We start from the raw sequence: 17528 nt of genomic DNA, 5'->3' as shown, positions 1-17528 counted from the left end.
TCTAAGTCCCAGCTCCCAGGAAGGGGCTGCTCCCTAATAGGTCGCGGGGTCTTCTACCTCTTACAGGGTTGCCTAAACAGGCACGTGTATGTTTGCTTTCAAATGTGAGATTACAAACGATTGCACTATTTTTCACCCTTTGGCAGAGTATGACTCCTTTATGTGAAGAAAACCCCCAAAACTTTAGAGTTGAATTGACTGCCACCAAATTTGCCAGGTCTTCCATCTTCAAGGCTCTGGGCCTTCTTACGCCACCTAAGACATCATAGGTGGCTTGGCAGTTTCTCGTGTTTGTTCAAGCCATTGGGGTTGCTAACCTACACAGTCAGTTGCAAGTTACTCGTATGCATCCTGTGTCTGGTAGATGACTAACGGTAGAGTAGACCAGAGTGTGAGGATAGAGGGGTGCTGTTGTCAGTAGAGAATCTTCTTACTATTAAAATATTTCCCATGCAAATGCTCTCTAGAGAGGCCAAAATCAAAAGCAGACCCCAGGACACATGCAGCATGCTTCCTTTCTTCCCAGGGAGCTGCCTAATCAATTATCTGCATTACAGACTTTGTCCTGATCTGAAGGACTCAATCCCTGGCTTCCGGAGAACATTTTCCAAAACAGGGAGATAAATGGGAAACAAACCTCCATTCTGGAGCAAACCAGAGAAAGAAGAAGGGGCGGGGGGAGGAGAGGAGGGAGAGAAGGCACCACAAACCAAAGTACATAAAATTTAATGAATTAACCTTACAAAAGACAATGGCATCAAAACATCAGACACGTTTGGTACAAAACTGGTCCTAGGTGGTGAGAACTAATTCTGGTGATGGATGACTACGTGCTGCTGGCACGACACAACAGAGCAAGGGGACAGAGCCAGGGATCCCAACGGCGCCCGTGGACAGACCCTGGCAATGAGACACGTGGGTGAACACAGTCAAATTCCATGTGGGATGACAGACTCAACTTAGTCACGAATACTGTGTGTTGTAATATCAGACTAGCGGATGCGGTTGGCGAGCTACCATATTTTCCAGAAAAGAACATGCACCAGAAGATAATATACACCCCCTAGTTTTATTGCCTTAAGAATTTTTGTTTGTTTCACCTCTATCATCCATGTTAGTTCTTTGAATGCATTTCTCTTCTCCATCACACACTCTTTTTCCTCTTCCTTCGGAGTAAGCACAGTGCGAGTGGCAGAACGATCTTGGCACCCCAAACGGTGTGCCCCCGGGTCACAGGAACGAGTCTGCAGAGGCTCCAGAGGACAGAACAGAGCACGCCATCAAAAACGAGGGACAAATGTTGCAGTCAGAAAGTGCATCGTACCTTCCTAAAAACATATTCTTCTTGCCAAAACGAAGATGCTCTTCAGGAAGCCAGGTTGCTCTGGGAAAGGGACCTTGACATTTCCGTGTTCACAAAGTACGTCTTCAGGTCCCCCTTCCCCTTCACGTTGATGATGCCTCGACACGTGCACGTGTACCCCAGGGTCTGCAGGATGAGGCTCGTCTCCTCCGTGACCTACAAGCACGTCGACAAATGAAAAAGTGTTTAGCCAGGATATTAACACAACCCTTTTGAAAGGCCATTTGCCTTCAAGGATAAAGAGCTGAGACATGTTTGTGTTCTTTGCTCCATTAATTCTACTCCTGAGAAATGAGTACAAGAAAGACAAACCCATGAGAAAAAAAATTAAGGACAAGGTTTAATTCAGTGGTGTGATAGTGAAAAACTGGAAACACCAGTAATCTTCAGGGTTAAGTAAACCATGATGCAACCATGATCAATATCATGGATAAGAGGATGGGATAATGTCGAACTATGTCACCCTCTCAAAAATGTTAAGGCTGGTACCTGCTATAATTTCCACCAGCTGAGGATTAACTATGCACATATAAGACACCTGGAAAAAAAAGCAAATCAAAACACGCCGGACTGGAGGGATTTTTGATGATGTTTTCAAGTTGTCATGAATGTCATTTCAGGAAAAAAGAAATGTTAAAAGTAGATTTTAATAAAAATGGAAGAAGACACCCTGAGAAGATGAACAGTCAACTCCTGCAAATGGCCATGAGTGTCTGGTTTAATGCACCTGAATAAAATGACCTGAAAAGAAAGACACTAGGAATGTTCAGTGGCCTTAGCATGGGCACGACACTGAGTCAGGTGTGGAGAGTTTCCTCAGTTCACTGATTGACATGAAATGCTAAATGGAGTGAGCCCCGCCCTTGCAGCCTGTCAATGTGACCTGTCATATTCAGGTCCTGCTGGGTCAGAGGGCAGAGGCACCTGCTGGGTAGGACAGCTTCTCTCTCCAAGGGGAGATGCCCTGTCCTGCATTGAGCTGTGCACGGTTTCAGCTAGGGCCTGCCTGTGCTCCCTTGGGGGGCCCATGTCTGGGGAAGGAGACCCAGGCCTGCCTGGGTTTGGCTGCTTGAGTGTCCTAAGAGCCTCCTGCAAGAGACATTTTCTCAAGCAGAGAATTGGTGACATGCATAGGCTTGACCAAGAACGAGATTTCAGCTTCTGAGGTGAGGGAAGACCCCCTGTGGGGTACATGGTTCCCTAACCAGCCCCCCGCCCCCCACAAGGGACCTGGGCTTTGAGCAGAGAGGGAGGGAGCTGTTTGCTCAGGAAGCCCGGTAACGCTGCTGCATCTTTGGAACCATGTAGAAAAGCAGAGGAGGAGGGGTTTCCTCCCACTGTATCAGAGGAAATGGACATGACACCTGTGCCCCCGCCACCTCGCATGTGGGTGACACACCCATGTGAAGGGTAGGCTTGTGGACAACACCGCAATGCTATCACACCATGGTGTCCGTGGCATGGGCACTGTCGGGGATGGTGCGGTGGTGGAGACAGTGGTGGCAGCAACGAGCCAGCCTCCTTGGGCTTGGTGGCTGGAGAGGCCTCAGGAGCAGGCACTGTTTTGGGGCAGAGGCAGAAGGACATCAAAACCACAGGAGACCCAGGACAGCGTCAGGCCTCTCAGAAGTAAGGCTGAAGTGTTCCCTGTAAAGATCCCAAGGGCACGCTGTTCGAAAGAGCCAGCAGCGCTGTTCTGTCTTCCTGCAAGGAGACCCCGTGGCAGTTTCTAGCTCAGGGGCCAACATGTGGGTCCTCGCCACCCCACAGAGAGCAGGAAGGAAAAGGGGAAGCAGGTGCTCATGTCTAGCAGGGCCCAAGTCCTCGGGGAGGACAGGTGTAGCTTGGGGATGAAGCCAACGGCACAAGAGACTTTGGATTCTGGATAAGAACCAAAAGAGCAAGTACACAGTCAAGAAACTCAGATGACAAATATGTTCTCATGCTCAGAGTTCTCAGGGGCCATTAGGATGAGAGAATCCCATAGGATTTGTCTTCCGACCTTCCACAGAGAACACACCCATGTTCTGGAACCCTGGAGCTTAATTTTGGAGTTGACAATTTCTTGGTGCTGGGTAGCACCACCAGCATTCTCAAGCTATCCCATTGGTATTTGTAGCACCAGGCATACAATTACAGGGACGTGGGGAGGAGGGAGCTGTCTACCTGATTGACACCAGCTCTGATTCCTCCATGCCTGGGAGGCCTGGCTGGGTGCCAGCGGGCTCTCTATGCTGTTTGTGCTCCCAGTCTAGACAGCATGTGGAAGTTCATGCCCTTTAATAAAAACAACCTGTTTCTGATGCCCAAGAGAAGCATTTAATAGTCTCTGCATCCATTTTTATGTTTCCTGGCATCTCGCTACATTTTTTTCCTTTGCACTTAAGTGGAAATAAGAGGCTACTGGAGCTACAGCGAGCCACACCCTCAACAGAAGGACATCTACCCAGATGCAAACATGCCACCTGCTGGGGAAATGAACACACAAGGGCCTGCGGAGGTCTCACTCTCCACAGCCAGAGCCTGTCTTCCTCACTCCCTGGGGCTCCGAGGAGACCTTCTAGGTGGCCGCTCTGCACTAAATCACATGCAGTTTTATGATGCCCGATATCCTCTCAGAGTAACACATGGGCACAAACTCATTTAAACATTGACCTGCAGGGGATTTACGACCTCCAGGAAGGAACAGTCTCTCTGACCAGCTTCTCTTAAATGGCTTTTGATACTTCTCCCAAGTGCTTGAAGGCCACTTGGAGAGTTGTGAAGGTTATTAAATCTACCATCCACCTTCGGAAGGTTCCAGGTGGGGACACAGGTCAGCCTACAGGTGGGAGAGTGTATCCTGGGTAGGAGCTTGCCTCTTTCCTCAAAGGAGGATCCTCAGTGGTCCAGGATGCTGGCGCCTCCCTGGGCACTGGGAGTGGCTACTGATGAACATGCCGAAAGCCTTATACTCTGTGGTGCCATCCGGGCACTATTAGATTAGGCTGCCAATGTGGCAGGCCATTCCTGTCAAGGGTGAGCCGCTGGGCTGTCTGCATAGTCACTGAGCACCACTCCTACCCACTGTCAGACGAGCCCCATTTGGCCAATTTGTCTGGGAAGTCCGAATACCTCCTCTCCTCCCCACCACTTTCTTCTCTCTCCCTTCTCTTTGTTGGATGTTGCTTACTTTTCAACACCTGTTGACTAAGAAGGTAGACACTTAAAAGTAATGTTTGTGCCATTTCATATAAAAATTAAAGATACATCTTAGAAAAGGCCACAGCAGTAAAATTGTCTTGGGTGAATGAGGTGGAGTAGCATGGCAGGCACGTGAGAGGGCAAAGCCCACAAGCCCATTGTTGGTGATCCTGGAGCTGGTGGACTTCCACCCAGATCTATCAAGTTTCTACATCTCTATCCAGAGCTGTTTCATGCCTGAGGCACATAAAATGAAAAAAAAGAAAAAAAAAAGTGTATGGGGAAGACCCATTTTACTGAACCTGAATTAACATAAAAATAGTATCTCATGCCGAAACCGGTTTGGCTCAGTGGATAGAGCGTCGGCCTGCAGACTGAAAGGTCCCAGGTTCGATTCCGGTCAAGGGCATGTACCTGGGTTGCGGGCACATCCCCAGTGGGAGATGTGCAGGAGGCAGCTGATCGATGTTTCTCTCTCATCGATGTTTCTAACTCTCTATCCCTCTCCCTTCCTCTCTGTAAAAAATCAATAAAATATATATTAAAAAAAATAGTATCTCATTGTTTCCATCTGACTTTCTTTAATGAAGAAATTAATGTCAATTTGTAGTGAAAAACAGTAAACATTTTTGTATTTAAAAAAAAATTGTCTTGGTTGAATGATGTGGAGTAGCATGGCAGGCACGTGAGAGGTCAGAGCCCACAAGCCCATTGTTGGTGATCCTGGAGCTGGTGGACTTCCACCCAGATCTATCAAGTTTCTACATCTCTATCACGATTTTAAGAAGCAAGGTTATTTGTGGCCAAGTTGAGGTACACAGAACAGGGACTCATGGATTTCTCTGAAGAGGACTAAAAACCAATAAAGCCTCTCATTTGTGTCCAGTGGTTTTTACACAGATTTGCCATCCGGCAGGGATTTATCCAGCCAAATACAACAGAATTGGGGTGTAATGTGGAACCACTGCTATTTGAGGGCGAGGGAAATAGAAAGTTCAGCACACATACTCACACACGCATCCTTCTCATTGGGAGAACTTAGTCCCCTGATTATTCTAGGTCAGTGATTTTTCAACCTTTTTCATCTCATGACACACATAAACTAATTCTTAAAATTCTGCGGCACAACAAAAAATACATTTTTTGCCAATCTGACAAAAAATAGGTATCATTTTGATTCATGCACACAAGATGGCTACTGTTGTGTTGGTTGTTGTCACTTTTAAATTTGAAAATCTAAGGGAAAAGAGGTCAGTGCCCCTGACTAAATAGTCAGGTATTGCATGTTTTAAAAACTCTTGCGGCACCCCAGTGTGCCTGCCACAGCACATCCGTTGAAAATCACTGTTCTAGGTGTCTGGTCTGGTGCCCAAACAGGTGCACACACTCACCACTGCTTTTCAATGCCTAGGTCTTCCCTTTCTCTCCCTTGAGTGGATTCCAGAGCTTTCTAGTCATTTCCAGATCTCCAAATCCCATTCTAGTCCAATTTACCACCATCATACTATATCACCTGTGATTCCATCTCTCTACCCTGGAGACCCCTCCCTTTCCCCCCTCCATCAGCACCCAGGGAAAGAAAGGCTGATTAGGTCTGGTTTTGGTTACACACAGCCCTTCTCCCTTGCAAAACGCTTTCAAGATGTTGGTGGAGAGAAGGAAGAGGAGAGAAGGGCTCTAGTCCTGCACGTCCCACTAGGGCTGTCCTACTGCATGCTGGTTGTTGTGATCACTACGTTCACAACAGCCATGATCTTTATATCACATAACTTTTTATTGTTGTTAACAGTGAATGCAGAAACAAATGAACATTTCCCCAATAAAAAGATTTAAGTAAATTTCAAGCTTTTTTCCAAGATTCTCAAGGTTTTTCAAGTTTTTTTTGGGTCAAGTTTGAAGTAAATTTCAAGGTTCTTTCCTTTGTTTTAACATAGTAGTATAATTATTCTTATATTATCCATGGATCCCCAGAGGACAGACATGACCTATGATGACTGTGCAGGCTGAGCTACCTGTATTTTGTCCAGGACTCCAGTGCTGTCCATCCTACTGGCCACGTTTACGGTGTTGCCCCAGATATCATACTGTGGCTTCTGAGCTCCAATTACACCAGCTATTACAGGTCCATGGTTCATACCTGTGATGCATCAGAACTGGATTAAGATTCACATTATCACAACTGTCTTAAACACAAAAGTTTTACAGGACCATCTTGAATCATCATTATTAAATGAACATTACCCCATATAACTCTAAAGCTGGGGGCGGGGGGCGGTGGATGGGGAGCCTGGGTGGATTATTGCTGGCAATGGGTGATCTCTACTTAACTGCAAGTGTATGCTCAATTTGTGATCCCCATTAAATGACTGAAGCTTAACATTCAGAAAAGGGCATTATGAGTGAGTTTGGCTATTATTTGTTGCATCACTTTTTTGGGGGTGTGGGGGTGGGTGGGTAATATTACCCTTCCAATTTCCTACTGTGACCTGCCACTGGATGGCACCATGCACAGAGGTAGAGCAGGAAAGCTGACCCAGGAGAGGCTGAGGGTTTGGGTAAACGCAGATGCAAAGTCCAAGAGAAACACTGAGCTTAGGTTACCCTAGAAACCCAAAAGAGCTGGCATGTGGGGTGAATGTTTCATTAGTCAATCAATAATCAGTGTGAAGTAGGCACTCAATAAATACCTACTGAAGGAGGTCCATTCTGTTGCTCACAGTAATTTGGAAAACATTGCTAAGGTCCAGACCAAGTCCACTGTGCTTTGATGTAGCACAGGGGACCAGCAAACAATTGTCCCTGTTCCCCCTCCCAGTGAAGGGCAATGTGATTTTGGTCCATAAATGTCTGACAATAGAGGGGTCATTCTGCAAGGTGATAGATTTTCTTTTAAAGGCAGGTAGTGTGAAAGTTTGAGGAGCCCATTTTCCAAGTTGCCAAACAATAAAGAATCTCCAGGGTGCAAGAGACACCTGGAGTTTGATATGGTCAGCAGTGTGATGGGCAGCCCTTCTTACCTCTGTATATAGCAGAGCCTGGGTAAAGTCTACTGTGCATAGAGGTGAGAAAGTATAAAGAGAAGTGTGTCCAGATGTTAACAATTAATAGGACACACAAAAAAGTGAAATATTTCTGGATTGAAAAGAATATATGCAGAGCAGAGGAAAAAATAGCTCTAAATATCAGGATTTTTTAAATAGCTGAAATCTGTGCAAAGAAAGTGAAAAGCCATTCAGATGGAATGTGTTAAAAGATCTACTCTTATGTGGACTTGCTTTCAGAAGGAATAAAATATGTTGCCAAGAAAAACATACAATAGTCAAAGAAGTTCTTACAAACCCTGAATGGCTGGAAGCAACGGCAACCTCACAAAGCAGCTGTGCTAACCTCAGGGCTGAACACATTTTTTTTTTTAAAAATAAACATTTGTAAAAGGCAAATAATCATGAGACATGCTAAAGAATCAACTTAAAGTAAGGAAAGAACTTATTAGAATTTTTTATTTTATTTGAAAGAAAATTGGACTTTTCTCTTAAATTTGAACATCCAACCTGAAAAGCTATAGCTACTTCAGAATCTAGGACACATGTTTGGCGTTCTTGTAGGTTGTAGCTCCAGGGGTGTGTGGCTATTTTAACAATTCTAAGATGCACTTAAAAACAATTTAGAAAATTAAAATAAAAAAAATGTTTTTACAACTCTGAGGTCTAGAGGCATTTTCTAGCTTATGACGGGTCCTAGTTTTACAGGCAGAGGCCTACGAAATAATGAAGTGGTTTAGTCAGTGGCTTACATGAGCTCCTCAGGGAGGCACAGCCTTAGCCTCCCTGAGGAGCTCATGTAATCCACCTCATGGTCCAGTTGTTAAACCTGGGTCCAACCTACGGCAGTATATTTTTTGTTGTTCTAATAATTTATGCCAAAATGCCTCAGGGGCTCTCAGCTTCCCTGAGCCCTGCCAGCTGCAATTCAGTCCTGCTGCTCTAAAAGCACATTTGTCACGGCCCTACTTCAACGCAGGGAATAGCCACATTTCCTGGGAACTCGTCCTTACGCCACGCCTCCACCACAGCTGAAACCCTGTCTCTGCTCAACGTACCCACTCGCAGCTTGAAGTCATTGAAGGAGTGCTTGTTGATGGCGTCCAGCTTGGCCACCAGTGCGAAGGCGAACTCCACCATGGTGCCGATGTGCATGTACTGCCTGTCGGGCTCCTGAGGGAAAGGAGACACGTGCAGGCGGGTTAGGGCTTCACAAGCTGGGGAGTATTCCCTCCAATCACACACCGAGGCTCCACTTAGAAAGGGACACATACAAATTATGGCCCCGCAATGCACTGCAGACACTGGTGAGAATTAAATCTCATCTCTAGGAAGCATTGTGTGCGAATTCAGTTTTATGACCACAAGGAAATGTGAAACACTCTAAGACACAGGCCCACATTGTTTTAATTTTGGGGAGGGGCTGGCTCCTGGTTCTCCATTTGATCCTCACACCTAGTCATCCCCCTTCTCTGCTGGGCTCTGGCACGGGGATGCTGCCCTGTAGGAACTGCCCCTTCCTTGTCCCCTAGTTTTCTGTTGGACTGACCCATGGGAGGGCCAGGGGGAGAACAGAGGGTGGTCACACCCTTCACACCTGCTACAGTTCTTCCTGAGTCTGCAAACACCACTCCCTTCTCTGTCCTTTTGGGGGATTGGGTGTTATGGGCTGAAATGTGTCCCCCCACAAAACTTATGTGTAGAAGTCATGAGCCCCTAGTACCTCAGAATGTGTCTGTATTTATAGACAGGGCCTTCAGAGGTAATTATGCTCAAATTAGGTCATTAGTATGCCTCCCAGTATGACAGATATCCTTATAAAAAGAGGAAATTAGGACACAACCAAACACAGAGAAAAGGCCGTGTGAAGACATAGGGAGAAGACAGCCATCTACAAATCAAGGAGAGAGGCCTCAGGAGAAACCAGTCCTGTTGACACCTTGATCTTGGACTTCTGGCCTCCAGACTGTGAGAAAGTAGATTTCTGTTGTTGGAGTCCCCCGGCCTGCATTACTGTGTTATGGTAGCCCCAGCAAACGAATACAACAATTTCCTGCCTTTACTGTCCCTGGGTGGTATCTCATGCTTTGGGCAATGGAGAGTGATCATATGTATAGAGCTGAAAAAGAAGGGAAGTCCAAGGTTTCCAGTGGGGAAAATTTCAATTTCATTTACTCTGAACATATGTTTATTATTCCTGCTGCTAGTTTATATTTACCATTAATTTGTAACACTTATTATATTTATATTTACTTTTGAAGTTCATCTTTTAAAAATATCTATTTTGGGTTAATAGATCATATATATATATAATTTCATAAAATGTTTTAATGTACATGTTCTTTATGTTCCCGCTCCCCCAGTGTTGAATGGTTGGGTGCACTAAGATAGTTTGGAGCATAGCTTCCATTCATAGCCTGGCTGATGAAATGAAGTCCCAGTGCTGGTGGCAGGGTATGGGACATGTGTCCATCTTAGCCCTAAAATCAATGTGGCCTTTCCCTTAAGCCTATCTTATTCACTCATTTGTAGGCTCCACAAGGGCGGAGACGATGTTCTGGTAATTTGTGCCTGCACACCAGGATAAAGTATCTGGTATGCAAGAAGCATTTGGTACATGCTCAATGAATGGCTACACTTAGGTGGGCCATGGGGTAGCAGAGGAAGTGACTAGGAGGATCAGAGAAAGTCATCAAGCTTTGGTGGGAGGTCAAAGCCAACTAATGTTCATCTGGGGAGCATACACCCAGGAGGGATCATTCACAAGTCCACTGAGGTGGATGAGGACTCCAGAAGAAGCAAAGCAAAGGGAATATTACTGGGGTAGACTGGGGAGTGCCCTCAGTTGGGACAGGTATCAGTAAGGGACACTGGAAATGCTTGAGAGAAGAGTAGCAGAAACAGACCACCAAGCGTCCAGGGTGTCACACATGACTTCTGACATGAGTCCAAAGAGGAGGCACCTGGTGGCCTTGGGGGAGCATTCTCTATGGGAACGAAGACAAAACTGACTTTGAGGATTCCAATAGGGATGTGTAAGAAGAAAACAAGGACCTTGAACATAACCTGCTATTCAAGATGACATGGGAGATGAAGAAAACCAAGGTAATAGTTAAGGAAAATGACAACAGGATTATTCATAGAATCCACACAGCATTTTAATAACAAGAGTGAAGAGAGAGAACACGAAGGCAGGGTTCCCACTGCTGACATTCAGGAGGGATAGTTCTCTGTCCTGGGCATTGTCCTATGCCTTATAGGATGTTGAGCAGCATCCCTGGCCTCAACCCTTCCTGCTGTGACAACCAAAAGTGTTTCTAGACATTGCCAAGTGTCCCCTGGCAGGCAAAATTGCTCCCAGTTGAGACCACTGCACTGAATAAAGTAAATAGGAATATTCTCGTTTAGAAAGATTTCTTCCTTCCCTTTGGTGAATTATATATATCTACAAAAAATCAAATGAAATCCTACTGTTGCCATAAAACCACAACTTAAAACTGTGGAAGAAAAACCAAACAATTTAAAACACTGGAGCTACGAAGCAGACTGCCAGCTAACTTTGATGGAAATGCAGTCATTTCTTAAGAACAGTTTTCCATCAGGGCTTGCTAATGTTTCTTTTCTCAGGACTTATAAGAAGAGAGTTTGGAAGTTTATGCAGTCACTTGGAAAACATCTTGCTCCTTAATGAAGGACAAACTGTTAAACCAACAGGCAGAACCCTGTGCAGTAAAAATCGCCACCAGTTTAGCAAGGACAACCGATTTGCTTTTTCCCAACCAAGGGCTAGCAAAGCAGCCCCACTCCCCGATAAATTATCGCCCGGTCTGTTTTCCTGCAGTGGGCCTTACACTGGAGGTTTGACATGACCCAAGTAGTAGATGAAGAGACTGTGTTCTGGGAGCGGGGTTTAAATCCAACGTCAATAACTCATTTGGGCTTAGTAATAGAGAAAATTATGCTCAGTCTCTGGAAGAGCTCAGTTCATTTCAAGACGTCGCTATACCTGAGCTTTTGATAAAACTTGGATGGCAGTGAGAAGCAGCCCTTTCTCCCATGATCTAAACAATTTGTTAGCCATCTTGGAATATTTTAATGACTTCCAGGCGCACAGTGCACGGTGAGACAACATGTTTGCTTTTGTGGAACACATTTTGTGAGCTGTGTGTTTTGGAAGTTGCTCTAAGCAAGGACAACTGCTTAAAGTAAACTGGCATTTGTCTGACTCTGAAGATTGAGAACTGCTGTCTAAGGAGCACCATGTTCTGTGCCTGAGGCTCCTGGGCTGATCTGACCAGACCTCTCTGTCCTCCAAAGGACATCAGCCCTCTCCCAGGTAAGCTGCTGACTGCAGCACAGAGATCAGCCCGCTCAGTGGCTCTGAACACCGGAGATTCAGGCACCTGTCAGAGAACAGGACTCAACACCTTCCCAGTGTTTATCAAAACTCAGAGGCACTGCATAACATTTGTGCAATGCAGCCCAATCATTATGCCATCATGGATCCCTCTAGATTCACTCAACTTGGATTAAATCAGACTTCCACTGTTCTCCACCTAATCTCACTCTACAGAGAGCATGCTTTATTAAAATACACATTAAGGGATGTACGGGCAAGCATCTCTGCCCCCAACATTTTAAAGCATTTTCCATGAGGGAGGTACTGAGCACACGGCTCACCACAGACCCATCGTCATGGTTACAAGGGCCTCTGTTTGTACTTGGAATGGGGTCCAGTGGAGCTTCCAACTCTAGCCTGACTTGGCCTGGTTTTCAAATATATTAATGGTTTCATCTACCAATTTTCAGGAGAAGCTGGAAATGATATTTTTAAATGAAATGTCCTTTTTCTAAAAAAAAAAAAAGTCTTCAAGTCAAGGAAAACACCTGTAATGTGCTATCATTGCCAGAAGTCTAAAGGTCATAGCAAGGGTCAAGCAGGGGCTGCAGTGTGGGGACTGGAGGAGAGTGACAGTAAAGCGAAGGGCAGACAAGGGGCAGGGTCCCCGCTGCTTCCCACCGCTGACTTCATCACAGAACATCTACTGACCAAGTGTTCATTTGTGGAATTATGAGAGCGGGCTTAGAATGCAGGCCCATTCTCAAGTTAATATTCCATTTCTTGACCAGTGAAAACAGCAGTCACTTGTTACACATTATGCAACCAAAATTTAGTCATGCTGTGTTTAAGCTTAGAACTAGAACACATTTTTTTTTTTCATCTGAGAAACACAAACAAAGGCAGCAAAACAAAGGCAGGCATGGAAGCCCCACCCAACTAGGTGGCAATAGGCTCCGTGCATTTCTTCTCCCGGTGGATACGGGTGCTGCAACCACAGGAGAAAATGCAGAGGTGTCACAAATAAAGAGAAATTTCAAAAGGCTTTCATCCAGATAACTTTGCCTCTCTTGGGATTTAAGGAAAACACATCAATCCTCGAGAAACCCAATGTGTTTTGCAAATTAAATGTCATTTGTTAAAAAAAAATGTCATTTGTTGCCAAATGAAATATTTGGCTAAGCAACAAACAGAAAGTTGTTTCATTTATAAAAATCAAGTCGAATATGTTTTGTTTATAACTAGAGAAACAAGTAGATGTGTTACAAAATGCACAAATGACTTTCATTCCTTATAAAAATAACTAATATCCATATTAATATTTATCAAGCATATTGTTTCCCCCTTTTAGAAGATGTTTGCTGAACTTCAAATTACTTGTAGGATGACCTTACAAGATTCCACTTAAATGCTCTAAACAAAAGTAGCTCAGATAGAGTAAAAACTCCCTGCATGGACATGATGACACACCACATTTCATTTATGTCCAAAAGCCCCTTATATCTGGTCTCTTGGAGGAGACAATGGTATCAACATGAGAAACAGTGCACAAACCACAACTGGATTATTGTTGCTATTAGCATTTACGTTACCACTCTGTTCATGAGTCTACTGAGTGTTTTGCATGTTCATGTAGTCTTCCTAAGTCTTTTGAAATGGGTATGATCCTCATTTTATATATAAGGACACCAAAGTGCAGAAAGCTTAGCTATTATAGTAGTAATGAGTAGTCTCACTTGAAAGTTAGACTATTTCCACTTGTTCACCTGGAAAAATGCTAACATACATTTCACACTCTATTCTCTGCCCATGAATGAGAAGAGGGGAAAGAGGACCCTGTGCTGATGTTCCTGGAGAAGGGCGCTGTCTTAGCACTGCTGCCCCTCTGTCCCTCTCTCACTCCACCCATGGGAGGTGGGTCTGAGAGAGGAAGCTGAGCATGTGTGGCTCAGCCCTTTGGAGGACCCCACCTGCCTTCAGTAAGCTGTGCTCTGGTAAGGTCTTGTCTGTGTTGCACCCACTACTTCTGTCCCACAGAAAACCTGTGCTGGTGCCCATCAGGGAGCCCACTGTCCTATGGGGAAAGGGGGTCTGGTTTATGAACCCAAAAGTTACATACACATATCTATATACACACATACACACACACAGAAACAAAACATAACATAATGGAAAACCCCCTAAAAATCCTAAATGACTGAAGATACTCAATTTTGTCCAATCAGCTTTTAAATCAAATTTCTAATGGCCAGCTTGGTTTTTGACCACATGTTTTTAATCAAAAGATCAGCAATCATCCTGTGATGAGTCACCTTTAAGTAAACAGCTCTAATCCTGGTTTTGTATATTTATCTGGTATCAAGCAACTACTGGATTGGTTAGATTTTTCTCTCCCTGTCCACCAGAAAAAGTTCAGTGGACAGATCCTCAGAAGTCTCCAGAATTCTCATCTTTTCTCATAAGACCTTAATCATTGAGATTTACATGTCCACACAGAACAGTTTATAGTCATTGCATGACTGTTTTGGCTTCATGGATGACCTACGGGCGGAGCTGAGACTCACGTGTGCCCTGTGTGGCTGACATGTCTGTACCTGGGCATGCTCCTGGCTGGGCACAGCGCTCAGACCTGTCGCTGCCATATATGTGCTGCCGATGGTCTTGATCTTTTCAACTCCACTGAATTTTGGCTTGGACAGCAGCTGTGAGGCAATGACAATCATTTAGTTATTCAGTCGAGTGCTTACCCAAGGTCTAGTGCTTTCAAGAGACATCCTCAAATTCTAGTTCACAGTAATAGTAATATGAGATGTTTCAACCACTGCTTATTCATCCTTCAATCTTGGGCTTTGCCAGGAAATAACATTTCATGAATTTCACAAAGAGCTTGTCCTTGGAAGGAAATGCAGTATAATGATTTACTTCTAATTAATATGAATTATCTTTCAAAATTTTCCAGTGAAGGAACCAATATTAATTATGATGCATGTGATAGTGGCTTTACATAAGGGAACAAGTGAAAGAAATTCTGGAGGGTCATGTATCTGCTCAGGAGGACAATGGGATCAACCAAAGTCTGAGACATCTTTCTGACCCTTCTTTGGTACTCCTGCTTTCAAAGAAGTTTCCTTCAAGATTACATATAAGAGAATTTAAGATAAGTGAGCCAATCCTCATATCATTTATCTAAAAGACAGTCCAATCTAAAAGACCACTGTCACTCATCTGCTGGTACTGGGGAACATTTATTTTGCTGAGGGGAACTGAAGGAAATATGCCACCATTTTTCACTAAGAACTCGGCATAATAGTGGAAATTTCTAGTTATCATTACTTTATCATGAGTCTTGAGTCAACCTCATGGAGAAGGTGATGGTAGTAGAGAAATGTATACATCCCACATGACATTTAGAAAGTTGGCCTGAAATCATCACTGTATTTCAAAGTTTCATGAATCATGATAAACATGTTCGTGGATGTCAATTTTCCTATATTTTTCATAATATTTATCAGAATAATGTAGCAGCAACATTCTTAAAACCAGAGTTGTGTTTGTTCTTACCAGAAAACAAAACACATTATTCTTTATGTAGGCAGAATATTAAAAATTGAAAAATGACATCTATTTCAAATTCTAAAACATATACTTTGTCCCTTCTAAAATATATTATCCCAGGTACATATTGCTTTTTCAATAACAAAACATGTCATCCATGCACAGTTCAAGTTGATATCTGACAAAGATCTTGGAATATGTACAGACAGGCCAATAATCTATGATAAATAGATTAATTATAATTTTATATAAAACTGATGGACAAATATTTTCTTTGGAGTCAAGCCTTTTGAGAAAATTCATGAGCACACGAGATAGGTATTTTATTGAACAGATTTGGTAGTTGTTCCTAGCAATCATACCATCTCACAGATAAAATACATTTGTCACTCCAAACTTTTCAGGGAGCTAAAGAGAGCAATAGGCTTTAACTCCAGCCATGAGAAATTACACCAAAGGAAAAGTTTTAAGATGTACCATGATGAGCAACTTCAGATGTACTGGCCTTGGGATTGCCCAAGGGTGGGACTAGGGCTACCCTTGTCCTTCAGGAGTCACTCTCAAATACCTACATCATCAAAGTCAGCAATAATCTCATTCAGGAGCCGCAGGCATTCCAAGCCCTCCTTGTTGACATCTGATTCTGTGTAGAATTCTTTGAAATCCGGAATGGAAGCAAACATAACGCAGACGCATTCATAGGATTGGTGGTATAACTCCTGCCCAGGAGAGAAGGAAGAGCTCAGCACCAGAAAACCTTTCAAACACATGCTCCTAATGAAAGTGTTTCTTTTCACTAGGATTGGTAAAAAAGTCACCCAGTGCCCCACACCACCTGTCCCACCCAATGCCAGGCCCATTCCAGACACTGGCCATTGATCACAGGTGAAGGGTTCTAATGAGCTGGATGTAGGCTCAGAATCTCCATCTGCTGACACCACCAGGTAATATGAAGAACCCTTCCAGTTCAAGCTCTCTGCCATCTCTACGTTAGGTCTCTCTCTTACAAGAGACCACAGACTTCTGGTTTAGGAAAAAGTTTCCTTTAACCAACTGAAGGGAAACAAAATGATTTCCCAAACCACTACATTGTCCTAAAACGACTCCTATGGCTTCATTCTTTGTATTGAGGTCCTGATGCATTTTTCTTTTTAGGGTCTCCTGAAAGGAGCAAATGAAACTCATCAAGTTACTCCTTAGTTGATCAGATGGAACCAGTGAAACTCCTCAGGCTATGTCTCATGTTGCATTAGACACCAGCAATATTTAATGCAGATATCTGTTTTTAAATAGAAAGAGGCTCATAGTTCTTTGTCCATGGACACAAATAAAATTACAATGTCTTGTTAACACAATTTCAAGGTGTTTCCGTAATTTTCCCAACATATAGTTAATCCTCCAAGTTCAGTGAAAGTTCCAGAAATGGAGGGTTGTTATGAGGGTGTGGGGGCTAATCCTAGGAATGAGGATCTGCCCTCCCCATAGTGCTGGCTCATCAGGGCACTCTGATAACCAACAAAGGCAGGATGGCCAGGTGCCTTGGTGGTGTAGCACATCATGGGAAACGTTCCTTACTCTAGGGAATGTGAGGCCAGTTCTGAAAAACAAGATGACCACCATCTGAGTGAGGAAAGAATGCTAGCAGCTGGTGCTTCTGGTATGCCTGGCAGGGTGAGGAAATCCACTCTGCATGTATGCTATCAGTGAGTTCTGTCCTCTGGGGCACCCAGATGAATCCCTGGTAGAGAGTGAGCACTCCAACAGCACTATAGCTCGAAGGTGGCCTCTCAGAAGAACGTTCTTCCCCCACTGAGGTCTCATAATAAACACATGAGGGCAATGGTGACCCACTGAAGGTCCCAACTACTCCCTGGAAAAGCTAGACTCATGTAATCTTCCTGTTCTCAGGACCAACCACCTCATAATGCCTTCTGTTACTGCCTCACAATTCTGCACACAATACACGGATGATAGAATCAAGGTTTCCCTTTTCTACTCTGCTCTGAATATGGTTGAGCTGGCTTATTGTGCAGACCCGTACTTTCTC

At 44.1% G+C, this 17528-nt stretch overlaps 1 protein-coding gene across 21 annotated transcripts in view; it reads right to left on the bottom strand.

The window, feature by feature from the left end:
* Nucleotides 1-710: 710 nt before the first annotated feature.
* Nucleotides 711-17528, bottom strand: part of ADCY2 (adenylate cyclase 2) — a 275450-nt gene continuing 258632 nt past the window's right edge. For 12 of the 21 annotated variants that reach the window (XM_023752137.1, XM_023752062.1, XM_023752088.1 and 9 more), the window contains 5 exons: nt 16054-16200; nt 14491-14628; nt 8646-8760; nt 6559-6683; nt 711-1519 (listed from right to left, as the gene is read on the bottom strand). In XM_023752137.1, the coding sequence (XP_023607905.1) occupies nt 1367-1519; nt 6559-6683; nt 8646-8760; nt 14491-14628; nt 16054-16200 (678 nt within the window). In that variant the 3' untranslated portion in view covers nt 711-1366. Of the gene's footprint in view, nt 1520-6558; nt 6684-8645; nt 8761-14490; nt 14629-16053; nt 16201-17528 lie in introns of those variants that run through there. The other 9 variants (XM_014453046.2, XM_023752077.1, XM_023752078.1 and 6 more) reach the window with 8 other exon arrangements.

This window comes from Myotis lucifugus, unplaced genomic scaffold (assembly GCF_000147115.1).
Source record: "Myotis lucifugus unplaced genomic scaffold, Myoluc2.0 scaffold_0, whole genome shotgun sequence".
Lineage (NCBI taxonomy): Eukaryota > Metazoa > Chordata > Mammalia > Chiroptera > Vespertilionidae > Myotis > Myotis lucifugus.
Note: the sequence above shows the minus strand (reverse complement) of the source record. Positions and strands in the feature narration are given on the sequence as shown.